The 27,230-nt window shown below is 40.7% G+C and overlaps 1 protein-coding gene across 7 annotated transcripts in view; it reads right to left on the bottom strand.

Annotated features, from left to right (window-relative positions):
- PTPRM (protein tyrosine phosphatase receptor type M) overlaps nucleotides 1–27,230 on the bottom strand; it is a 779,952-nt gene that overhangs the window by 69,539 nt on the left and 683,183 nt on the right. For all 7 annotated transcript variants that reach the window (XM_072828757.1, XM_072828756.1, XM_072828755.1 and 4 more), the window contains 2 exons: nucleotides 14,940–15,016; nucleotides 10,977–11,013 (listed from right to left, as the gene is read on the bottom strand). In XM_072828757.1, coding sequence (XP_072684858.1) covers nucleotides 10,977–11,013; nucleotides 14,940–15,016 — 114 coding nt within the window. The remainder of the gene's footprint in view (nucleotides 1–10,976; nucleotides 11,014–14,939; nucleotides 15,017–27,230) is intronic.

Consider the following 27,230-nt stretch of genomic DNA (forward strand, 5'->3'; position numbering starts at 1 on the left):
GCCTCTGCTGTGTGGAATGGATTTCAGAAGTGGTCTGAAGGAATTTCTTTTGGTTCAGTGTAACTAACCACTTTCAGGCATCTGGTCAACCTCTAGCCAAGTGGAAGGTGGTTCCTGGTACCTGCCTAGTTAACCCCAGCCAACACGTATAGGTTGAAGAAGGAGCCCAAGAGCACACGTTTCCCTTTATTCCCTACTCTGCAACTCTGTCATTATTATTCTCTTTCCTCCAAGATCATTTCTCAGCCCTGTTTGTTATCCAGTGGCTTCTTAGCCTTCCAATACTCCTCTCTAAGATATCCTTGTATATTCTTATCTCAGAAATTGGTCTGGACAAAGCTTATTGTGAAGAAACTTGTCTGGCCTTTGGAATTAGTGGTTTTTACTTCCGTGTAATCTGACCCCTTGTGTGCTTCAGGGAAGCCTTCAGAACACCAAGACTGGTGCCCTTTGCTGCTATCAGAGCTGCTCAATTTCTGCAAGACTTCAAAAATGGAAGAAAAAATAGATTTCTCCAAGCTTTTTATGTAGCTTATTGTCTTTCTAACCCACGTCTGTCCTTTGTTTCAAAATGATGATAATCTTTGTACTTTGAGGAGGATGCAGGATATTGGTGAAAAAGTAAGTGGTTCCTTTTGCTACATCCTTCTGGAAAGAAGCATAAACAGTGTAGAATTATTAATTTTTGTGAAAACTATATGGATATACACTGTACCTGCATTAAAGCCTGAACTGCCTACGTGTTACTAAAAGTATATCTTTTGGTATCCACATGAGGATAATGATAAGAATTGCAGCTAATATTTATTGAGTAGTTGCCTGCAGAGCTGGCATCTGAGCCGAAACAGTCTAACTCTGGAATCCACTCTCTTTAGCCTTTCTTCTCCATTGCCACTTGGAGGGGAAGTCTTATCTTAGCCCCTGACATAAAAAAAAAAAATATTTCTATATGGAAAGAATTTTGGGACCCCAGTTTCAAAGATTTGATCGTGGCCATGTTGCATAAGCAAAGCAGTATGTGTGGGTAAACCCAGCAGTGGGGTGATACTTAGCATGACCTGCACTTGGAACTGAAATGTTCCAAAGCATTTCTGGAAACCCCATCTACCTCAATGAACCATTATTTGGATTTTGCTATTTGTGGACTATATTCAACCCTCCTCGAGAATCATGCCTCCCTAGCAGTTACATAAACATTTTCAGCTTGCCATGAATGGGAAGGCAAAGGCTGCTATTATTTCTGATGTGGAAAGCTGAATGATAAAGGCAGACAAATCAGAATTGAGTGACGGGGGTAAAGATTAGGCCTCCAAAGAGAAACTCTTGAATAGAAAAGAATGAAAGGGTTGGTAGGCAGCGTGTGGCAATAATCTGCTCTACCCTGTGGAGAGAGAGGCCCTGCTACTGGAGGGACCTATGGTCCTTGATCCCTGGGAGGGGTTGTATGGCAATATTGCCTGAAGAGCTGGGAAGAGGCGCATGAGAAAGTGTTTGTAGCCTCAGATGGGAGGAACATGACAGATGTTCACACCACAAGAGCCTCTTGCTGGCTGAGTCACAGAGCATTCATCAGGCCTGTCTCTAAAGAGAACCCTCATAAACTCATCTTGAGTACTTGTTCATGCTGTAAAGAGGGGACCAGAGAGAAGGCAATCAAGGAGAAAAAAAGAAGAATGGCAGCCTTCAGAATGGAGGGGTTTGGTGACCCAAGGGATCTGGCTGCCTTCTGTCAAGGAGAAATAAAGCAAAGGGAAAAACCTATATTCACATGCTTCAGGGGCCACTGCCAGAGAAATAAAAGCTTCCATTAGTCTCTCTATTCTTTAATTAAGCTTTTCTCAGTATACAAGTGGGATCTTCTTTTATTTAGGAAAAAAGAGAATAAATCTAATAAATGAGTAAAATAGAGATAAGTTAATTCCCTAGACATTCTTCAGTGTAGGCAACCTCGATTTTTCAACGGCAGCATGGGGCACTGCATCAGAGAATTTCCACAAGCATGTTTTGGAGTAAGAAGGCCAGGCACAAAAGTAACTTCCAATGGCCAGAAACTTCCTAACTTGTCTGCCGCAAACTTGTTGAAAACCGAGTCAGTGTGTGATAAAGGAACCTGATCACCAGAGTCAGGAAAATGGCTCTGGACCTGCCCTGGGTCTCACTTTTCCACTTGCTAAGGAATATGAGCAAGGGAGAGAAATAGCCTATAGTAGTTCCCAGATCTGGTCTTCCTGCAAAATCAAATTAGTTCTGGTTGTTTATATCTACAACAGCACCATAGAGTTCCGGAGGTAAGTGCTGTATTCCCAACCCCGTCTGAGCCAGACACCTGGTAGGTTCACAGAAATATTTGTTCAGTTTTGGATGAATTAGGTCTGAGAGCAATGTCTTTGCTTTGAAAAAGTCCACTATGTTGCAGGTTCCAGAAGCCAGCACCGGGGCCTGTGGCTCTGGGTATTCAGCTACAGCTCTCTATTCTTTCAAAGGGCCGAACCCAGAAGGAAGATGTGACCTCATACTTTTCCTCGATTGGACAAAAGACCCCTCAGGAGACTGAAAACACATTAGGTTGGACACTGCATGCGATCTCTGAAAATATTCATGAATGTTAATCCATACAGTTTGCAAATACTTTTGTATACATGACTCATTTGAACTATATGGATGAAAGTCACTTAAATCAATTTGTGAGTTTAGTTCCCACTGTTTCAATGACAAAACAGGGGAGTTGGACTTCAAGACGTTTAGAGTTTCTACGGGTTTGAAAAGATTCTAGGATTTTCCACTTCAAATGAGGAATACCAGTAAATTATTCTTACAGATTCAAAAAGCATTTTAAAACAATCTAAAACCAGGTGCCTGCTTGACAGCAGCATCGTTTGTTTTCAAATTATTCTGTGTTGGTTTAGATTCCATTACTCGAGGGACATGCTTCCGCAATGGCATCTATAACAATAGGGGTGGATGCCACCTACTGCAATCTATTTTTGGTTTCATCTTTTAATTTGCAACCTGTCTTTAAACATTCTCACTACTAATGAGCAGGTTTATTAAGAGCAGAGGGTGAGCAATGTCTGTGATCTGACCTGTTGGCTAATTGGCCAGTCTCTGTTGAAATTAATCTGGTGAAGAAAAATTATGGTTTCAAAGTAAGTTTGTGGGTAAGCTGTTAATTGCAATTGTTCATTCTTCCTGGAAAACTGTACAGGGAGAGGTAACGTGCAGTGCGCTCCGCATGGAGAGTTTGGCACTGGGCATATGTAATATGTGGACTTCATGAGGGGTCACTGTTTGGCTGGGTGTAAATGACACTTCCTCAAAGCTTCCCTATTCAAATTGAAAAACTAGAGAATACTCCACTTTACCAGGCAAGGAGTTTATTTTTTTTATTTTTTATTTTTTCCAGGCAAGGAGTTTAAATCAACCTCAAAGATAATACAATAAGTAAATCCAAACATAGTCTACAATCCATTGGCAATATGAGGACAATGTAGTTGGGAAGAAATGTCAGCTACTGTACTTGTACACACTGGTATTCGAGTGAATAAAAACAAAAGTTGTTTACTGAAGGCTTAGCTTTTGATTAAAACTTTTTTTCTTCCAATTCTACTGAGAAATAATTTCAAGGGTTCATCTCCATCTGGAGGCCAGAATGCAAGAGACAAAAGCTTCTTCACAGAGTATGTAGAACTTGCATTTACACTGACAAGTCTCTGCTCCAAGTGTGACTTGCCAAGGAGAGTTAAGTGTACCTATTCTAAGCACCATTATTTACTGCTTCAGAGGCCAGAGGGAGAATCTGGAGCTAAGAAAATATAAGCCACATTTATCTTTCTGAAAATCCTTATGAAAAATGTTCATACCACAGGGAATATGTGGAAGACAGGAAGAAGGAAACTAGATCAAGAGCAAACGGAAGAAAGTCACTCTAGCAAAATTTGAACTGTAGCTGACAATTGGGAGGTGTGTGTGCTATAAAACTTCACTGCCCAGGTTTTTGTTATTTTCATGTTAAAAGTTTGCTTCTGGCTCAAGATCTCTGGAGGACATTTATTTTCAGGCTTCTCTTTTTCTCTTTTCCAAATTATCAATAAATAATAATTATGGACAAATAAAATTGATTATATACAGTGTATAGGGGAGGGGGAATATGCACAAGTAGGATCTGGGCAGAGATAAGCTAGAGCGTTTAATAGGATGGGTTATCTCCAAAACCAGTGCCTTGATCGGCTGGCACATTAGAAGAAAAAGTGCTCGTAAGAATAGGAGTTGACTAGCTTTAACTCAGAAAAGAAATAGTTGCAGAAGTTGGAGATCACGATCCCCAAATCCACTCAGGTGAGTAGATGCTGTGTCAGGCCAGTGCGAGATGTCCTTTATGTTTGGTTGGAACGTTCTATTGCCTAACTGGTGTCTGGCACAAAGGTCACCCCAATGCGTTCATGTATCCATTTCTTCCCTCACTCACTCATTCTTGTAATCTCACTGGGCATCTGCTTCGTGCCAGCTCTCCACAGGCAGTGGGTACAGACCTGTTGAATTAGTAAATGAACTCTGGGGCCCTTCTGATGCCAGAACATGAAGTCACCTTCTGCCAAGGCATCTTCCTCTTTAGCTGGCCCGCAACGCAGGGTGTCCTTGCCAGGCAGAAGGCAGTCCTGCCTGGCACACAGTAATATTTCTCATAGTAAATAACTATCTGGTAGTTGGTTTTCTTTATCAGCCCCAGTATGACTGCATCCAGAAACATGACACTGGGCAGCCAGAGTTTCTGTGAACAGAGGACGTGCTAACTTCAGATTGTTGAAATCTACATATTTAATTCTTCTTGAGGACAGGTGCCTCTTGACATCGATTTTGTCATTTATTTTGGGGGGAGGTATTGTGCTAATTTGACAGGCCAGGCTACCCCACTGGAATCCTGACCTCAGCCTTGATCTTGCTGCCTTGTCAGCATTAGCTCCCCAGACTGGCGGGTCTCTAAACAGGTGCCCAAGGTCTGCTGGGGAGGAAGACTCTGGAATTGTAGTGTCATATTTCAGGACACCTAAGACAATTTTAATTAAGAGGTATTTTCAGATATGACTATATCATAGAGAATTTGTTTTTTGAGGGGAGCACGATCATAACTTAGAAGGAAGGGACTGGATTTTGAAAGGCGAGCTTCAGTACAGGAGAAAGAGCACAAGCCCTGCGCCTCTTATCCAGGGTGAGAATCACAGGGAATCATGCAGCACTAGACACGAAAAGGCGGAAAAGCATCTAGAACCTTTGTGGGCGCATTGTAGACACTCAACTACATGTTGGTTTTGTTTTCAACCCCTGTTTCTCCCCAGGGGCCTCTTTCTTCCATCTATGAAATAGACAAGTAATACCCAAATTAGTCAGAGGATAGAAAATTAATTATACTAAAAAGTCTAGCACTCAACAGGCACTTAATGTTTATTGAATCAATGGACAAGTTAAAATGCTGAGTTTCAAAAAGAAGCATATTATAGCAGGCAAAACTACAAATACAGAAAGAAAATATATTTATCGCTTTTTATTGCATGAGAAGGAACATCCTTAAAAATCAACCGTTTTGACACTATATTTAATTTTAGAAAACAGATTTTGGTTGTATGCAACTTAGATTATTGGATAAAAGTGACAACTGCCTTGCTGTCATTATTGTTGTCTGAATCATTTGTGTGTACCCCAGATTTTTGTTTGTGGTTACTCTCTGTTACCTTTGTTTCCAGTTTTCTCTGCAGGATAATTCCATACTAACCCATCTTCTTAAAGTACTGTTTTCACCACCACTCAGAAACACCCATCCTCTCCCCTCACTGCCCTTCTTCCTTTCATTAAATAACACTCCACTCACAGCCTTTATACCAATGTCCTCACCTTCCCCATCAGGCTTTCTTACCCCTGTAACTCAGGGCTTTTTTTTTTTTTAATCTAGGGTATATATATATATATATATATATATGTACATATATATATTATATACATATAATATATATATATAATTTTTTAAAGATTTTATTTATTTATTCATGAGACACACACAGGGAGAGGCAGAGACACAGGCAGAGGGAGAAGCAGGCTCTATGCAGGGAGCCTGATGTGGGACTCGATCCCAGGATCCTGGGATCATGACCTGAGCTAAAGGCAGATGCCCAACCACTGAGCCACCCAGGTGTCCCCTGGGGCATAGAGATTTTTCAGGCTAGATTTTATTGTCTGTGAATGCCTGAATGCCTATATCAAATTGTGTGTCTGTGTGAGTTTTTCCCGAGAGAAGATCAGCAAGCCACTGAGAAGGCCCAAGATGCCTTGGAGGTGAAGACCCTTCCTATCTCAGACCCTTCCTGCTTACACCCTCTACCTGGGCTCCTTGCTCTTCTCTGACCTGGCCAGGCATCCTGTTCATCCCATCCTCCATCCTCTGACACAGGAACCCTCCTTCAAGGCTTGCTGAAGACCTGCCGTCTGCACTCACACCACTGATGCCCTTGACCCCTTTCCTGGCTCCCAGAAATCGCAGTCAAGTGCTGGCACACCACCACATGACTGTGACATGCCCTCTAGATTTCCTGATGCCTGTGGGCTCCCCTGAAGGAAGGACAGGCAAGTTCCTCTCGTAGGAACCTCCTGTATTTGGGTGCACCTCCAGCCCACAGATGAGTGGGACTAAAAGGGGCTGAGTGCCAAGCAGGCTGTGTCCATCTCAGACTGACCTTCCTCAACTAGCAGATGGCATCATTTCTGACTTTTCTATAGCAGGACTTTTGAAGTCAGTTTCTTTCTTTCTTTTTTCAGATTTTATTTATTTATTCATGAGAGACACACAGAGAGAGGTAGAGACACAGGCAGAGGGAGAAGCAGGCTCTCTGCAGGGAGCCTGATGTGGGACTCGATCCCAGGACCCCAGGATCACGCCCTGAGCCAAAGGCAGATGCTCAGCCATGGAGCCACTCTGGCGTCCCCTGAAATCCATTTCAAAAAGAAAACCAAACAATGGTAAAAAGAATATTTCTTCAGGCCCCCATCATTTGCATACTACGTGGCTGGCAGGTGTTCCCGGAGTCATTTTGCGGGAGCGGTTCTAAATGTGTGCAGCTTCCTCTAGCTCATGGCCCACACTGTGGTCTCCATGGGGTAGCTTTTGATTGTGAGATACGATCGGTTCTGGGCAACCCTATCCACCTGCGTACTCATCTGCCCCTCACCGTGCGCCCTGCTTTTGAAATCCCCACTCTGAGTACAGACATGCAGTTAACAGACAGGACTTCCTCTTCTTTGATTCCTGGTGTGCCAAATCATAAATCCTGAATGCTACAGTTATATATATTATCTGATATATTAGCTGCAGACAGAAAACAATTAAACGGAGCGGGGGGGTGGGGGGCAGGAAGAAAATACTATAAAAGCCACAGATCAGGCTTGATTGCAGTCCCTTCAGTCTGTAGAACCATTACCGTTACCCTCAAAGGTCAAAATTAGTTACTGGTACAAAAATCAATAAAGTTGAGGTGAGGGAGGAAGAGATCGAAGAGATAAATTCATGACATGTCTTCTGGATTGAAGGGACTTGGTGAAAATCTACGTATTTTAAGCTCTTGGGGATAAAACTGGTTGTCAGTAAATTGGATTGTTCATGTAGTTTCATGGGTTCCTGCTACGAATAGGGTTTAAAGAATTAGATCAGTGCACACTAGGAAAGAAAAAGAGCAAGGAGAGATTTTAAAATTGCACCTGCTTTATTACCCCTTTTGCTGAATTCTTAGACGTTTGTGTGTTTTGCTTTTTTTTGTTTTGTTTTGTTTTGTTTTTTGTTTTTTACAAAGGCCAATTACTGCGTAGGATCAGAAGTCCTCTGGCAGGCTAAGGCTATCAGGTACGTTGTGTTTGTGTAATATACTAGAAAAGAGATTCTAACTTTTCAACCCAGACATCATGGTCGGAATGCATTACTCTTAACATGATGTGTACTGTCCTGATTGAATGTTATACTAAAAAGATCTGCTCATTTCTGGGGTGCCTGGGTGGCTCAGTTGGTTGAGCATCTGACTCTTGATTTCGGCTCAGGTCATGATCTCAGCATCCTGGGATCGAGCCCCGCATGGGGCTCCATGCTTAGCGGAGGGTCTCCTTCTCTCCCTCTCCCTCTGTTCTCTGCCCCCACCCTGCTCACACTCTCTTTCTCTCTCTAGAAAATAAATACATAAATCATAAGCAAAAGTATGCTCATTTCTGCCCCTCTGCCTGCACCAACAGCAGTGACGTAAGTACTGCCAGTTTTGAAAGTGCAATCCCGCTCCGGGAAAGGTGCCATGCTCTGGCAAACAGGACATTATATAGCATCCTTCTCCATTAAGGGCACATGGGTGGCCTACTGCAAAGTGATTACATTTGCCATTTCTTAGCTGCCAACAAATGTATTTACTCATTAACACTCAATAGGTTGAATGCTCCCAGAGAGGACTACTGAGCAATTAAGTATGATTCAGATGAATTCTGAAGACACCAGAAAGTGACTTCTCTAATGGCAGTTTTGTTTTCAAAGCATTATCTCCCTCTGGGAGAGAGGGCAGAGAGGAGGAGCAATGGAATGCCAGGTGAGAGGCTGCACATAGGCCTTTGGGGGTTTTAATCTCTACTTTGGTTTTTTTTTTTTTTTTAATTTTTATTTATTTATCATAGTCACAGAGAGAGAGAGAGAGGCAGAGACATAGGCAGAGGGAGAGGCAGGCTCCATGCACTGGGAGCCCGATGTGGGATTCGATCCTGGGTCTCCAGGATCGCGCCCTGGGCCAAAGGCAGGCGCCAAACCGCTGCGCCACCCAGGGATCCCTAATCTCTACTTTGGTTGGCTGTTCAGTCACATTAAACTAGAGATGTCCTCAATTTTGAAAATTCAAATAAGATTTAACTACAGTCATGTTATTAATAAAAACATGGGTTGATAATTAAGAACTCACTAGTATTTTGTGTATTTTATCTTCAAATTTTCACATATATTTATAAAACTGCTAATTCCAAATTATCATCAAATTTACTAAATCAGATCTGTTATGACTCTTACTGTAGAATATTCTGAAATCCATTAGCAGGGTTTTAAGGAACTAACAAAGAGATCCTTTATTTATTATTATTATTATTTTCTTTTTTCAGAGAGATCCTTTAAAAGCATTGATTGATTCAGTTTGGAAGCAGCAGGGTATAGGAGAAGGCAAAAAGGATTGGACTCAGAGGCCCTGGACACATGTCCTTGTTTTGTCCCATCAGGTAGAGTTTGCACCAGATGCTTGCTCTCTGAAGACCTTAGCAACTCCTCTAAGGATTTGCTTCCTGTCAGGTTCAAGCAGGGCATGCTCCATGCGACCTTTCTTCTGACTAGCCAAGTGACCTTGGAAGGAGCCATTACTGACTTCATTTCAGTTGGGGAAACATACTGGAGGTTAAGTAGGTCACCTAAACCCAGGTGTAGAATCATAAATGGTGACACGAGATTGTGGACTCTATGTATGGTGCCTCCCAGGTTCTGGCTGAGGCTATTAGGGTTGGGAGGACAGAGGCCCACAGTGGCTTCATTCCAGCCATACTTAGAACTTTTCTATGGCAGGGCTCTGCTGTCCAAAACTACCAGTAGGGAGTAGCCAAATGAAGCTATTTAAAAATCAACACTAAAATCTAAAATTCAGTTCTTCATTCACAGTAGATACTAGTATCTACTAGTGGCTACCATATTGCCCAGTACAGATATGGAAGATTTCCACCATTATAGAAATTTCTACTGGATAGTGATGTTCTATGTGTTGGCATTCTGCTCACTGACTACAACCTATGATTCATTAACTGAACCTGACCTTGATCCTTTAGCTACTTCTCTCTTCTCGTGGTCCATCACACACCTCCAACTATCCTGCCTCTAAGCCTACATTTTCTAGCCATGATTTTCTTGGTATCCTTTATTTTCTTGCTCCTTGCTCCCCTGTCAATCCCTAATCATTGGCAATTCATATCCTTTTGATTTCCCTGCTCCTGTTTTTGGGGTATCATGCAATACTGGAAACAATGGTAAAATAATATAATGAAGAGAAAGCATGCTCTCAACCCTAACTGGGTCCTCCCTGCTTCTCAGCATTTCTTCAGCTCATCCAACAGATGCACAAACACATCCCTTATGATGAAATTTTCCCAATACCTCAGACCTCTCATAGTCCTCATTTTCCCTAGATGGCCCACCTCACAGTCAGTGTCTCAGGAAGATGATAAAAGCTGTGGCCCCTACATGTTCCTCTAGGTCTCCTGTCTCCTTTAGCCAAGGCAATCCACCATCTACTTTCCACCCAGGAGCACTAATATCCTGCTTTCGGATCTTGCTCGTGATGTCTCTGCCATTCAGAAGTTCTCCTCTCAAGCCCACCGCTGCCACAAAGCAGTTTTTGGATCATCCCATCTGAAAGCAACTTGTGTTTTCTCCAAGTTTTCCTAACATTTTCTCTGCACCTCTCCTACAAATTTCTAACTGGTTAGTGTTGCTTATAATAATGGACCTTTCCCACTAACCACAATGTGAGAGGGGGTGCTTGATGGATTCAGCCGCATACCTGGCAGCAACTAGCACAGGTCTTTGTATAGACAGCAGTCAGCATATATTTATTTAGTGAATATCTATGTACCTATTTATGAGGATATAGGCTTAATTCCTAAGGTAGACAGACTTAATTCAATAATGAATTGATGAATACACTTCTTCTAACGATCACAACACGAAGTTCTAACTAAATGATTGCGTTACCAGACCTTCCGACAGGAAAACAAAGCGGGGATGGGGGGCGGGCGGGCGTGTATTGATGACAAGATCGGCAATAAACAGGACTGTGACAGTGGGGAATATCATTCTCGGGGGGGGGGGTGACACACGACAAAGTGATAGAGAGGGGGCAAACAACCAAACAAAGACATCAAAGCTGTAATAGACTTACCTTGGGTAGCAATATAATGATTGGGTCGATGATAACCCTAAAAATAAATGAGAAAGAATATTTGACCAACTTGAAATCGATAAGCAGCATAGAAGTCACACACTAAGTCTGCCACAATAAATGCACATACAAATACCAACAATTGCATTAGTGGGAACTTAAATGACCAGATCCAGCACCAGAATTCCTTATAAAAAGCACCGGTGCATCAAACATCACAGTTTTGCTGCTTATACAGGTGGTGGGAGTAACTTAATCATACACTGGCTATGAGATGATGGGTGAGCAATAAATACTAACAGCTTATGGTCTCTGAAATAACATGAGCACGACTCTTATTAGATCGCGAACAGGCTGGGGATGTGCAATAGGATTTCATTTGTGTTTAGGATGTCACTGGCAACATGCCAAGGCGTTAACACATATTCTGTTCTACAGGTATAGGCAGTTCCATCAATAGTAATACTGAACATCATTCTTAAACACTGTTAACTCCATGGCATGCTGCTCTAGCTATGGCCAGAAATTCTGCAAGGCTCCTTCCTTTTATCATGACCCTGTGAGAAGAAAAGAATGAAAGAAGAAAACTGAGACCAAAGAAAGAAAGGAACAAAGAACCCTGAAGGATCAATATCTGGGAAAGAGAAAACCAATGTAAGAAAATTACATGCAGGTAACAGAATATCAACATGGACCTTAATACTTTCCATTTCTGTTGCCTGAGATGACCCAATATACTATGCCCAAAGCCAGATGGGAAACAGGAAAAACTTGGAGAGGAAATACAGATTTCTCAGACAATTTAAATGCATATGCTAGATTTTTTTTTCTCTTAGGAACAAGTCATTGATAATGAATAGCAAAAGCAAACACATTCTTTTATGCAACTGATCTGCTGTGGGTCTCAAATATGGACTCTTTTGACAGATATTAAATAGGATTATTAAATGCTCACTCATCCCTTGCCAGCTGACAAGCTCCACAAAGCAAGACCCTGTCTGACGTACAGCTCCATGTGTCAGTCCTAGCAAGGCTAGGAGATAGGAGGAACTCAATTTACAAGATAGAAATAATCCACACAGTCCACGAATGACCTGTGCTGCTAAATGCAGTGGTCATTTTTCAGTTTTCATCTCTGTGACCTATCTCCACCTACTTAACATGATTAATCCCCATTGAAATACTTTCTTCTTTGGCTTCTAGGATACGATCCTGGTTGTCTCCCTCTCCCTCCCTGGTTTGTCTCCCTCATTGATTTGCTCACTCTTCCTCTTCGCCTTGATGTTGATGTTGGGGTGTTCAGTTCTTGGACTCTTTTGTCACCTACATGGACTCCCTTGGTGATCTCATCTGGCTCCGTGGCCTCAGTGCCATCTGTATACTGATGGGTTCTGTATCCTCACTTCCAGCCTGGGCCTTTCCCCTCAAAATCCCCATGTGGTTATCAATTTCCTCTTTAGCACTTCCACTTGGATATCTAACATATACTTAAGGATTAACATATGTAAAAGTGAATTCCTTATTTCCTCCGTCCCTCCCACCCAAATCTGCTCTGCCCTCAGTCTTCTTCCCAAATAATGGTAACTGCTTCTCAAAGCCACCCTGACCCCTCTCTTGCTCATACACCCGGTAGATAATCTGTCAGCAAATCCAGGGCTCTGTGTTCAGCATGGATGCAGGATCCTACCATCTCTCATCTTCCAGTGCCACCACGGTCTGCATGTGATGGGAAATGGTAGGAGGTAGCAGCCCCTCTCTCTCATTGCTCCTTTAGCCTCCTGGAAGGTCCCCTGCTTCTGCTCTTACCCACTTTGGGATCATATCAGCCCTGTACTCAGATCTTCTGGTGACTGCCGCCATCTCATAGTAAAAGCCCAAGTCTGCATGACTGCTTACATTATCTGGCCCCACAATCTCTTCACCTGCTCACCTGTGACTCCACCCCCTCATACCACTCCACCAACCCTCGCCTGCTTACTTTATTTCAACATTGCCAGGCATGCTCCACAGCAAGGCCTTTTCATGGGCTTTTTCTCAGTCTGGAATGCTCTTTCCTTGATTATCTACACAGGACAACCTTTTATTTTCTCCACTCAAATATTACCTTTTCAGTAGAGCTGACCAGCCACTGCATTAAAAAATTACAATCCACCTCCATACTGGTACTTCTGTTATGGCTTTCATTTTCTCCATCGTATATAATACTATCTAATATACCATATAGAATTAACTGGCTTAGTTCATCTATTGTCTGTTTCCTCCGATTAAAGCACCAGCTCCATTGAGTCAAGAGGTTTGCTTTTGTTTTTGGTCTGAATGATTCACAATTACAACTCCAATACCTATAACAGTAACTGACATCTAATATAATAGGCTGCTCAATAAAATCTTACTACCTAAGTAAATAAAGGGGCCCTGAATATTGACTCTTTTCTTTGTTAAAATTAAAACTAATTAATCTGGTATTTTCATTACTTTATGTCTTTCCTCCTCTACATCTCTACCCGCCCATTCTTTAAAGCTTAGTTAAAATCACTTCTACCACAAAGCCTAATCTGATTATGTTTACTACTTCTGGCAGAGATTCATCAAACACTTATTAAGTGCTTACAGTATTCAGTATTTCAGTATTCAGTATTTCAGGGTTTCAGGTCTGTGCCAGGTACAGGAGATACACAGATGAGTTGGATACTACCCTGTGCTGAAGGACTCTGCTAGGGCTCTAGAAGCTGGGACTGGAGCATGAGCAGTATTCCCTGGACTCTCTCAAAGGACAGAGTTTTATGAAGAAAACATTTCTTACTTTAGCTTCTAAACTGTGAGGTCTTGGGGAGAAGGTAACAGGTCTTGGACACCTCTGTATTCTCCCACAAAGTACTCACTAAACATCTGCTGGATAAAAAAAGAAGTGCAATGTACTTTAGGAAGAAATTTTGCTTTAGTAGAAAAAAATCTAACTTGGGTTGGGTATGTTTTGGGTCATTATGAAATGTAGCAGTGTAGGAATCTTCATTTGAGGAATGGGATCTGAATTACTCTTCAAACAGTCATCCTACAGGCCCCACCCTCAGATCCATAACCAATGTGTCAAATCCTTCCAAATTGTACTAAAAATAACATTTCTTCTTGTTATTTTTAGATAACCTTAGAGACTGTGATGCTACTTCTAGTAGCATCTGATTTATATTCAACCAAGACATATATGAACATATATAAACATATATATATGGTAAAACCTGTCCATGGAAGTATTGATGAACCAGAAGACAATGTGATGGCCCAGCACAGTGCCTTGGGAACTGCAGGAGAGCTAAAGCCTGTTTAATGTGAACCTGGGTCTTGAAGGTAACAGTGACTTTCCCTTCGTTTTCAGGCTACTTTTGATTTCATTCATTCTTTCAACTGAAAACATGCTGTCTGCTCAGGAACTTATTCTAATGTAAGACATTAAGTTAACATGATGCAGAATGAACAAAGAAGCCATCTTCAATAATTAAATAGCCTACATATTTAATGACATGTCTTGTGTGCATTAGATGTCCTGGTTAACTAACAGCTGCAGACTACTTTGAAGGCAACTTAAAAGTGCAGTAATGACGAGAGATTGCAAATCATCGAATTAGGAATTAGAGAGTTTTATCCTATTAATATGTAAACAGATTTTTTTTTAAGTGTCAAATAATCTAAGTTGTTGACCCAAAAATGGAAATAACATTTTCTTGGTCCATAGGAGCACAGGACATCAAAGAAGGCACAGAAGGTTGCAGAGGAGTTCACCAGCCCATGGGCTGACTTGAGAAAAGGAGTGGCCATGTCTTCACTGTACAGTTCTGTAGGGTGTGGGGTGACATGAATGTGTTTTCTCTGGAGCTGGAGCAATGTGTGCCCACCAATATCACAGTAGATACACGAAGTGGAGTGTGTCACAACAGTTGGGCTTACTGACAGTTTCAAAATACATACATCAATATAATTTCCATTGATATAGTCTGAGTTGGTATCTCCTTCTATGGTCTGCAGCCTCACCCGCGAATGATCATCTGCAAAGAGAAAAGAAAACAATGGTTAAAAGCAATCTGTTGGGCTGTGCAGAGCCCCAGAATGTAAGCATGTCACACAGAGATCCTCCACATCCACGTTGCTTTAAAGATAAAGAATTAAATACTACACACCTTCTACATTTCCTATTTTGCTCTTAAAACTAGGAAGGATTTATAATTATTTGCATTTTACAGCAAATCTCATTAACTTATTCTTTGATCATTTACAGACATGAAGCATTGGCAGAGGTATGAAACTTCCACATTTAATCCTATGAATCACAGCAGAATTATTTCTTGGATTGAATGCATAGCAAACTTCACTAAATCACATACAAAACCTGAGATTTTGACAGCTGCCTATGACATCCACCTTGACAAATGATGGTTATAAACCATGGCCCAGCCTCCGGGAGGTGCAGACATGGACCTAACCTGGGTTGTCCCTGAATGCTCTCTGCAGCATGTGTATGAGATCCAGAGTTAGGTGGATCCAGAGTTAGGTGTGCAAGTGAGAATCCGCCACTCGGAGTTTGGGGGGATTCTCTCTTTGGGCTTTAGTTTTCCTGTCTGTAGACTGGGGATTCACAGTGCCCACCTCATTGGATTATTGTAAGCATTAACATAAAATAGAAAAAAAGATGAGAAGAGAGCCTGGTATACAGTAAGTGATGGATAAATGTCGGCTGTTGCCACTGTCACATGCCGTGTGACAGACATGCAGGACTGTTCTTCTCACTATCCCTACAGCTGATGCCCATACAGATGGTAGCAACCCGAGAATGGGCCCATGTGCAGTCAGAAGTTTTCCTTGTGGAAAGCTAGCTCTAAGATCTAGTTTCTCAGAGTACATTGTGCTTAAAACCAGAGACCCCCATCCTTATTTTTGCTGGTGACGTAGGGGAGGTGAGTCATTGGGGTGCCAGGGACGTGTGGATTGTTCAGGCTTTTGTATTTGTTAGGAGAGCCAGCGCGCACACACAGCTACTGCAGAGGAGGGTGGTAAAGCAATGCCAGCAGTAAAGCCATCTGAGCCTCCCAAATGAAGGATGCTCCAATAGACCTGAATCATGGCTATTCCACACACATCAGGCTTTTAGTCAGCTTTTCCAAAAGGAGATTAGGTCTGCCTTCCTGTACTCTGTGGCTTTCCCTGGGCAGTTTTTTAAAAGGCAGGCATCACATCAGAGCCTCCCAATCTTTAGAAGCAGTGTTGTCTTAGGATCTATTGTACCTCCTTGTCAGAATCCTCACTCTTTCACACTTTATTTTTCTTAGAGGTTCAGGATGAATGCAGCCCATTCCCTGTAATTTACCACCGTTGGGCTTCTCAGATTGTTCTGGAATGTTCTGCAAAGGGACTTCCATCTCCGATAAGACTGCACTCTCATTTCCCATAAACAGGACCTTTGAAATAGAATTTCCCCATCATCTCCCAGTGTTCATTTGGTTACTTCTCTCCCTCCCTCCCTCCATCTTTTTTTTTTTTTTTTTTTTGACTTGGCTGCCATTTCTCCAGATTTAATCTTTTCACTATCCTCCTCATGGGGAAACCCACAAGACATATGCAGGGCATATTTCCTAAGCAGACTGAACTTGGTTTTACTTCTTTTTATAAGCATGGTAGTATATTCTCCTTATTCTAAAGTTGATTCCATTGGATTATAACCTCTTGGGTGAGAGACCACATAGTGTCCATTCTGAATATCCCTATGAACACCTTTCACCCAATGCCCAGCCCATGGCCTCTCTTCACAACACAACCACATGTAGTGGTTGCAACACATAGCAAGTAAGTGCAACACATTTAACCCTTCACCCCACAAACGGACACCAGGTCTTGGTCATCACTGTCTCAATGGAGTAAGGGGCCAGTTGTCAGGCAAGGTTCACTGGGGCTTTCTGGGATGCTGGTAAGGGACTGTCATGGACTTGCTTAGTGGTTTTATGAGTGTTTGCTTTACAACAAATCTATTAAACTACATTTGGATGCTTTATACCCTGTTCTGTACCTATATTTCACTATTTAAAAATAAAAATGAGGGTATTATGCTCTTTGAAACAAGCCCAACACAGGGCAAATACTATATGATTCCACTTACATGAGAGATGCCCAGAGAAGTCAAATTCACAGAGACAGAGAGAAGAATGTGGTTGCCAGAGGCTGAAGGGAGGTGGGGGACAGGGAGTCACTGTTGAGTAGGTACAGATTTTCAGTTTGGGAAGATGAAAAAGTTCTAGCAATGAGTGGTGATGGTTGCATGACAGTGCAAATGAGCTTACTGCCACTGAACCAGACACTTACACAAGGTTCACGTGGTAAGTCTCATCTTATGTTTATTTTACAATTTTTAAAAAACTGGGAGTGGACTTACTTTCTCTAGCCCTCCCTTGTAGAATACCTCCTCAAGTTCCACTCTAAGCCTGGATGTCCTGAGAAATAGCACTTTCAAAAGTGGGAAGGGCAAGTCAGGGACTCACACTCTTGGAGCCCTTGGGAACTCCCCCTGCTACTTCCCTTTTCCATGAAGAAGTAAACTAAAGTCAGTGGTGGCAATGACTCTAGAGTTTGCCACTAGAGGACAACTCTCATGCATTATTAATGTGTACTCCAGAGATGGTTTAGGAATTACTGAAACGAGGCTTTGGAGGCATTTTTTCTTCTAGCGATAAAATGGACTATTGATAAATCAGTGTATCTTAAGGCAGGGAGAGAGATATTTTAGCACTGAGAATGGGCTTAATCTTTCAGAGGAAGGAGTCAGGAGGAGAGGAGCTTAATCTTGCTGTGGAGGAGAGCAAAAGGATGTGAATTGTGCCTGGTGAGAGGAGGCTGGTCATTGCACTATTGCCCTCTTGGCTGCATTTGGCCCGTACTTATCAAGGTACTTATCTGCCTTCTGGCGCACCAATGAGAGCACCATCGTTCCTCAAGAGCAGTAAAATAAAAAGGAAAAGTCTCACCATCACTCATGCTGAATCAGAGAAAATAAAGACAAAAGAAGTAAGATGATCTGTCCCTCCAGCCAGGAGAATATTCCCTAAATTCCTGCTCCATATCTGAAAATGCCTCAGTGACAGAAACTGGGATTCTGAGGCATCCTCTTTTAAATCAAGCTCAGTTGGTTATGAAAACAATAAATATAGACTATTGGGGAGCAAATAAGTCAGTACAGGTAGGCCCGCTACCATCTTTTCTTGAAATCTCATTTACCTTGAGTCATAAGCCAATTAAGACTATCATATATCATACATCACACAGTCTTTCAGGAAGCTCAATTCCCTCTCCTGGGGCAGTCTGGAGGTGAAATAGTATCAAACAACTATGAGGAAATGCCTAGAGGACATTTTTGGCATTTGGCAAATATGGGAGACACTCAGGCAAGGGATCCGCAGAAATGCCACTGCCCATTGATTGAAATCTCTATCCCTCCACTTTGTTTTGGAGGCTTTCCCAATACCAGGGGCTATGGCTTGGGTTGAAAGGAGGAAGGTGTTTGGAGAACTCAGCTGTTCAGGTATAAAAGTATGGGAAATCCAATGAGATTTGTGGCTAACAATAGGTCAATTGTTCATGAAAGTCACAGGGTCAAGACTATATGGACCCGGTATTTCCAGGAGACACAGCATAGTAAGGTTGAAGAGACTGGATGGGGCAAATGGGTGATGGACATTAAGGAGGGCACATGATGTAATGAGCACTGAGTGTTATATGAGACTGATGAATCACTGATGCCTGCCTCTGAAACCAATCATACATTGTATGTTAATTAGTTGAATTTAAATAAAAAATAACAATTAAAAAAAAAGACTTGAGCTTTAGAATTATAAATTGCCATTCTTGTTTCTCCTCCAGTATGGGTGTTTTTGATTATTCCAAAACCTTCTCCTCCAGTATGGGTGTTTTTGATTATTCCAAAACCATTTCATGTTGATACTATGTAGCATTTAGCTTTGGTGTCCCAGAGACCCTGATTTGAATACTGGCTCTACTACTCCCCCAGATTGTGAATTTAGACAAACTCTGAATTTCACTGAGCTTCATCTGTAAAAAGAGGCTGATGATGGACTACCTTCAGAGGATCTTGAGGAAGACCAAGTGAGAAGTACATGTCAAGTACATGGAATATTGGAGAGTTTCCATTAATTAGGAATTACCCCTCTTATGTCAATAAAAGTGACATCCTTGTTGTTTAGCAATTCAAACCACAAAGATGCTTGTTTGGAGGTCAGCAGAGCAGGATAACACTGCATACCTTAAAGCAGTCAATCTTTGGGAAAAATGAGTTTGAGCTGGTTTTAAAGAGGAAACAGAAAAAAGGTTTGGAAACAAATAGCTCCTATATCTTAAGCGCCTGGCATCTTTTCAGGAACTTGTCTTTTTACTTAAAATTTTTTTCTTAAATCAAAGTATAATTGACATACAACATTAAATGAGTTTCAAGTGTACAACACAATGATTTGATATTTGTATATATTGTAAATATATACACACCACAATAAGTCATTAGACAAAGTTACACATTTTTTTTTTATTGTGTTGAACACTTTAGGATTTACTCTCTTGGCAACTTTAAAGAATGTACTACAATATTGTTGACTATGGTCACCATGCTTACATTACATTCCCATGCCTTACTTATTTTATAGTTGGGATTTTGTACCACTTGACCGCCTTCACCTACCCCTCAACTCCTCACCTTCTAGAAACCACAATATTGTGTTAGTTTCAGGTGTTCAACACAGTGATTCAATATTTATGTACATTACAAAATTCTCACCATAGTAAGTCTAGTTACCATCTGTCATCATACAAAGCTGATATAATATTCCCTTTGCTGTATTTTTTTATCCCCATGTCTTATTTATTTTATAACTTGAAGATTATACCTCTTAATACCCTTCACCTATTTTGTTCTTCCCCCTCACCTCCTCTCTTCTGGTGACTAACAGTTTGTTCTCTATATTTATGGGTCTATTTTTGTTTTGTTTTGCTTTGTTTTGTTTTTTAGATTCCATATATAAGTGAAATCATACAGTATCTTTCTCTGCATGACTTAGTTCACTTAGCCTAATACCTTTTAGTTCTACCCGTATTGTCACAAGTGGCAAGGTTTCATTCTTTTTTATGGCTGGATAGTATTCTATTATAAATTTTTTTTTTCATTTATTTATGATAGTCACAGAGAGAGAGAGAGAGAGGCAGAGACATAGGCAGAGGGAGAAGCAGGCTCCATGCACCGGGAGCCTGACGTGGGATTCGATCCCGGGTCTCCAGGATCACGCCCTGGGCCAAAGGCAGGCGCTAAACCGCTGCGCCACCCAGGGATCCCCAGTATTCTATTATATATAGATATATCTATATCTCCCTATCTATATGTATATCTATTTATATCTATGTGTATGTATATGTCTATACATCTACATCTATATATATATCTATATATAAAGATCTTATCTATCTATCTATCTATCTATCTATCTATCTAAATCACATCTTCTTTATTTTTATTCATCCATTTGTGGAGGCTGAGAAAAATTAAGGCCATTCCACCTCAAATTTAGCATTAGCACAAGTACAGCCATCTTAGGTCCCTGGGAATAAGAGCTGTACTTACAGGAAAAACTGCAGAATGTCCTAGGCAGGGAATCCCATATTGGAAAGACAATAAAGCTCAGAATGCCCTCGGCAGAGAATCCTGTATCAGATCTTAAGAAACTCCCCCACCCTTTCCCCCATATTGGAATGGAAAAAAATTCCTCCACCCCTTCTGAAGATCCCCTAGACCAGCCCATAAAAAACCCAGCTATAACCCACTTCAGGGTCCAAGCCCCTGCTCTGCTGTATGGAGTACACTTGGACCCAAGCTCGAGCTTGTAAATAAACCCTCATGTACTTGCATCGGTGTCGGCTCCTTGGTCGTTTCTCAGATTCGCAATCTTGGGCACAACACATTGATGGCCACTTAGGTTGTTTCCATGTCTTGGCCATTGTAAATAATGCTGCTGTGAACATAGGAGTGCATGTATCTTTTCAAATCAGTGTTCTTGTTTTCTTTAGATATAAATACCTAGTAGTGGGATTGCTGCATCTTCTGGTAGTTCTGTTTTTAACTTTTTGAGGAAGCTTCATACTGTTTCCACAGTGGCTGCACCAATTCACATTCCCACCAATAGGACATGAGGCTCCCCTTTTTGCCATATGGCTTGCCAACACTGGCTATTTCTTGTCATTTTGATAACAGCCACTCTCACGAGTGTGAGGTGATATCATTTTGTGGTTTTGATTTGCATTTCCCTGATGACTAGTGAAGTGATGCTGAACATTTTTCATGTGCTTGTTGGCAATCTGCATATCTTCTTCAGAAAAAAATGTTTATTCAGATCTGCTGTCCATTTTTAAACTGGATTTTTTTTTGCTAGATTACCTGAGTTATTTATATGATGTGGATATTAACCCTTATCAGATATATGATTTGCAAGTATTTTCTCCCATTCAATAGGTTGCCTTTTCATTTTTTTGATGGTTTCCTTCACTGTGCAGATTTTTATTTTGGTGTAGCCTCATTTATCTATTTTTGCTTGTTGCCTTTGCTTTTGGAGTCAGATCCAAAAAGTCATCAACAAGGAGCTTATCACCTGTGTTTTCTCCTAGGAGTTTTATGGGTTAAAGTCTTATATACAAGTCTTCAATTCATTTTGAGCTAACCTTATATATAGTGTAATAAAGAGGCCTAGTTTCATTCTTTTACATGTGGTTTCCCAGTTTCTCAACACCATTTATTGAATAAACTGTCCTTTCCCATTGATATTCTTGCCTCTTCTGTTATAAATTAATTGACCATATAAGTGTGGGCTTATTTCTGAGATCCCTATTTTGTTTCATTGATCTATACGCCTGTTTTTATGCCAATACCATACTGTTTTGATTACTACAGCTTTGTAAAGTAGTTTGAAATCAGGGAGAATGATGCCTGTGGCTTTATCTTTCTCAAGACTGCTTTGGCTGTCCAAGGTCTTTTGTGGTCCCACACAAATTCTTAGAATGTTTGTTCTTTTTCTGTAAAAAAATGCCATTGGAATTTTGATAGAGATTGCACTGAATCTGTAGATTGCTTTGGGTAGTATAGACATTTAAACAATATTAATTCTTCCAATTCATGAGCACAGAATATCTTTCCATGTATTTGTGTCTTCTTCAATTATTTCATCAATTTCTTACTGTTTTCAGAGTATAGGTCTTTCACCTTCTTGGTTACATTTATTCCTAGATATTTTACTGTTTTTAATGAAATTCTAAATGTGGTTGCTTTCTTAATTTCTCTTTCTGATAGTTTGTTGTTAGTGTATAGAAAAGCAAAAGATTTTTGTATGTTGATGTTGTACCCTGAAAATTTACTGAATTCATTTATTAGTTTTAATTTTGTGTGTGTTTGTGTATGTGTATAGCTATTAGGGGTTTCTATATATAAAATCATGTTATTCATAAATAACTATAATTTTACTTTTTCCTTTCCAATTTGGAAGCTTTTTATTTCTTTTTATTAAGCAATTGCTATGGCTAAAACTGCTAATACTTTGTTAGATAAAAGTGGCAAGAGTGGGTAGGCATCCTTGTCTTGTTGCTGATCGTAGAGGAAAAGTTTTCAGTTTTTCACCACTGGGTGGGCTTTTCACCATTATATTAGCTGTGGGCTTGTCATATCTGGCCCTTATTATGTTGTGGTACATGCCCCCACACCCACGTTGTTGAGAATTTTTAACATAAATGGTAGTTGATCTTTGTCAAATGCTTTTTCTGCATGTATTGAGATGATAATATAATTTTTATACTTCATTTTGTTAATGTGGTGTGTCACATTGATTGATCTGTGGATATTGAACCATCTCTGCATCCCTGGAATAAATCCCTCTTGATCATGATGTATTGATTCTTCTAATGTATTGCTGAATTTGGTTTGTTAATATATCATGAGGATTTTTGCATTTAAGTTCATCAGGGATATTAACTTTTTTTTTTTTTTATCATCTTTATTCTTATACAGTGTAACATAGGGGTTAAGGTCACTGGCTTTGGAGTGTGAATCCCTGGGTTTGAATCCCAATTCTGTCCCTTTCTAGTTATGTGACTTTTTAAAAAAATATTTTATTGTTTATTCATGAGAGAGAGAGGCAGAGACACAGGCAGAGGGAAAAGCAGGCTCCATGCAGGGAGCCCGACGTGGGACTCGATCCCGGGTCTCCAGGATCACACCCTGGGCTGATGGCGGTGCTAAACCGCTGAGCCACCAGGGCTGCCCTAGTTATGTGACTTTGGACAAGTTTTTTAACCTCTCTGTGATTTAGTTTCTTTCTTTCTTTCTTTCTTTCTTTCTTTCTTTCTTTCTTTCTTTCTTTCTTTCTCTTTCTTTCTTTTTCTTTTCTTTTTTTTTTTTTTTTGATTTATTTATCCGAGAGAGAGAGAGAGAGAGAGAGAGAGAGGCAGAGACACAGGCAGAGGAAGAAGCAGGCTCCATGCAGGGAGTTTGACGTGGGACTCAATTCCAGGTCTCCAGGATCAGACCCTGGGCTGAAGGCGGCACTAAACCGCTGAGCCACCCGGGCTGCCCTGGTTTAGTTTCTTTAATTGCACAATGGAAATAAAAATAGTGTTACCTTAAAGAGTTTTTGTGATGATTAAGGGAGTTAATATAAGTAAAGCATTGGTAAGTGGCACATAGGAAGAACTAAGCACAAGTGAGTTTTGTTTTTTTTTTTTTTTGCATCATTATTGCCAATAACTTAATTCAAGATCTGGTGACTTATCCCCTGAACTATTTCATTTTTGCTTTCAGACTTTTCTTTCTCTACTGAATTCATGCTGAGGGCTGCTTTTCTAAAACACAACTTACTGTGTCCCCATCTAGTTCATACCATTCAAGAATATTAACAGGAACTCATCAACAGTAGTCTCTGTTGCAGACGGTCATCAAAAAGATGTGACTGGTGGTTGACCCATGAGCTGACCCGGACATTTGAAGTTCCTTGCCCATTCCCCATTATCCTTGGAATGTGGGTTCTGTTTGTTTTTCCTGCTCCCTGGGGCTATTCTAATGACATAGTCTTGAGAGAGTGATATGGTATAGAGAACACTTGCACAATAGAGGTAATTGAACCTAGTTAAGATATCTTCATAAACCTTTAAGTTTGGCAGGCAGATGCAGGGATCCACTCGTCTTGCTGCTGCCCAAGACAAGCCTCGTATCTAAGTTCCCTTTATTTATTAAAACTCCCAACTCCCATCCTGGAGTGCCCTGCCTCTTTCTTTGGTGTCTCCCTTCCCTCTGTGTCTGGGAGCTGGTTTCCCCAGGAAGCTCGAAGAGGGTTGTGAACCAACAGTTTCATAAAACAAATAGGATACAATCATCAGAAAGTATCACTACAGCTTTAATTTCTTTACCTTGGAAGATCTCTGTGACATATTTTGGAGTGAAGAGGAGGAGGTTATAAAGCAGCATGTCTTGTAAGAGTCTGTTTATATGAAATGATTGTGTATGTGTGTAGAAATGCATAGTGGGATAAAGTAAAAGAGTGAGATTTCTGCTGGGTGGGAAAATTTGGAGTGATACTGATTTTCATCTTTCTGATTTTGTGTACTACTTTGTCTACACAGTTTATACTGTCTTTATAATCAGAAATAAAACAATAAACCTATTTAAATTAAAAATATAAAGCCAACAACTTCAAGGCAGAGAATAGAAAGAGATGAAAGAAACAAACAAAAAAAAACTTTAGTAGGGTTTGAATTTAGTTGGTGAAGTTCTGAGCAATTTTCCCCAACTTTTTGCTACTGTGTAATTTTTCTTTAATGTGTATGAATTGTTTTTATAATTGGGGAAAAAAGTTGCCAATTTAGCCATGGATGACTGGAATATGATCAAAATCCAACTAATGTTCATATTATAATCACAATTCAATGTTAGCCTATGACAAAAGATAACAAATTCTGACATGTTGGGAAATCTATTTTAGAGATCTTGGCTATTCCTCTCATTCCTTTCAACAAATCTTTGACTATAAGAAATAGGGCAAAATAATATGTTTGGGTAAGAAACAGGCACATAAAGACCTGGTCTTTACATAAAAAGCATAAAAAACTTTGCTTACTCCTGAAAAATTATAATCTGCTGGTGCTTTTCCCCATGGACGTATACTTACATATGCATGTGTGCAAGTATTTATCTGTGAATGTGCGTGGGTATTGATGTGTGGGTATTTATGTGTGTGCATGTGTGTTTTTATGGATGTGTAAACACATGGGTTTATGGATGTGTGCATTCATACATTAGAGGTGGGGTCACCAGACATTTAAAGCAGGTCTCTATGCTTTACTCTATGTCTCTATAAAGGGTTAATTATGCCCTTTTTGTCATATAACATTATATTTAGAACACTTCTAAGTAGTCTCAAACATTTTAACATTTTCGTTTTAAACATGATGGATATGGGCAATAGCCTTGCAACTGTCACTTGTATGTAATTAGGTATTACTATAGCAGTAGAAGAGGAGTGTGTCATTGATAATATTTCACCTCTAACCAGTTCTCTCTTTCTGCTAAATATTGATGACGTGTTTAAGGTAAATTGGAATCACAATGATCTAAGTAACATTTGCCCTCTGAAAGGAGACTCAAAATTAATTTTAATTACAATTGATTTCTGCAAATAATGGCTTTGCTCCTCCTGTGGTTATATACTTGCCAAGGACTGCTGCTGCACTAGTTTCAAGGTACAAGATGCAGAAGAGACAAGGAATGGATGGGAAGCGCTCAGTGACCTACCCCTGCATGGCCTGTATGTCAGCCTAGTGTCCCTGCTTGGGAACACCTGGATGCTCAGGCCATGCCAGTTCTGAGCACCAAGCGTATATGGAATATTCAAGTTTAGTTGTAGGTGGCTCCGTGTTAATGTTTGTTCTTGCTGTTTGTTTTATGTGTTACTTAGTCTTGCTGTGTTTCTTGTTTACACCTAGACCTCCAATTACAGACCCTTACTCTTTTATCTTCAGTGTCTTAGCAGGATCCGTGACTCTTATTTTGCCTAATCTTTCTAGATGTTTTTCTTTGCTTTCCTAAACATATTGTGTTGATTTGCTTCCCCCTTGTTCTCATCCATCTGATTTATAATGCCAAAAGCTCTCCCTGCCAGCCCATACTTATCTGGCTAACCCTTGTTCCCACCATCCTCCCTTCACCTGCCTTTATTCTTTCACTGGATCATGATTGTAGTAGATTCCTGAGAAGTGACACTGTTGGAGGGGCTCAACTGGTAGAGGAAGCACAGTGCTATGAAACAAAACCTTGGAAGAGTGGTCCTCAGTATGAGCATCAAGATTGGGTCACTGATTAAAAGAATCAGGTAGGATAGATTGGATTAAAGGTTTCACTCTCCTCTTAGACACCTCACTATTAGCTGGGAAAATGGAGTAGGATGGTATGGGTTCCACAGTGAGGATGAAAAATAAGCTCAGAAGGGACCCCCTTCTCTTCCCCTTCAAAAAGTTGTCTGTCCTCCTGTCATGTCCTCATTCATTGCCTCCTCACCCCTGTCCACTCCAAAGCTCTGTTTACTAATTTCATGAATAATTCTCATGTTGTTACATCAGAGTCTTTACTGCACTAGATCCTATTGACACCCTCTTTTCCCCATGAGACAATGCTCCTTTGTACATGTTAGTCATTATTGCCTCAGTATTTCCCATCATTGAAGCCTCTCCAGGCTAGGTACTAGGCTGTCTATGCTTCCTCAATTATTATGCCAATGGTTTCAACCACCATTCTGTGCAAGATTCACTAGTTCATATTTGGGCCCAGATCTCTTGCCTTTAGGCTTCAAAGTAGTCTATATAACTGCCTATTGAATATCTCATTTGAATATTTCATAGGCATCTTGGTGTGTCCCCAGATTCAATTTATAAGCTTTCCCTGCTACTGCCAACATCATGCCTATCCCTGAGCTCCCCACCTAATCTGGCTCCCTTATAGTGTTCCCCATTGGAGTAAGTGGCCCATCCTTCTGTGTATACATTCACCATCCATGTACCACTCATCCATCCATCCATTTATTCTCCTACGAGTCAGAAACATAGAAGCATCTCTGCCCCTCTGTCTTCCTTACTTCACATCCTATCTATTCGATTTGATCAAGTATTTCTTTTTGGAATCCATCTATTTCT

This window comes from Canis lupus, chromosome 6, assembly GCF_048164855.1.
Source record: "Canis lupus baileyi chromosome 6, mCanLup2.hap1, whole genome shotgun sequence".
NCBI lineage: Eukaryota > Metazoa > Chordata > Mammalia > Carnivora > Canidae > Canis > Canis lupus.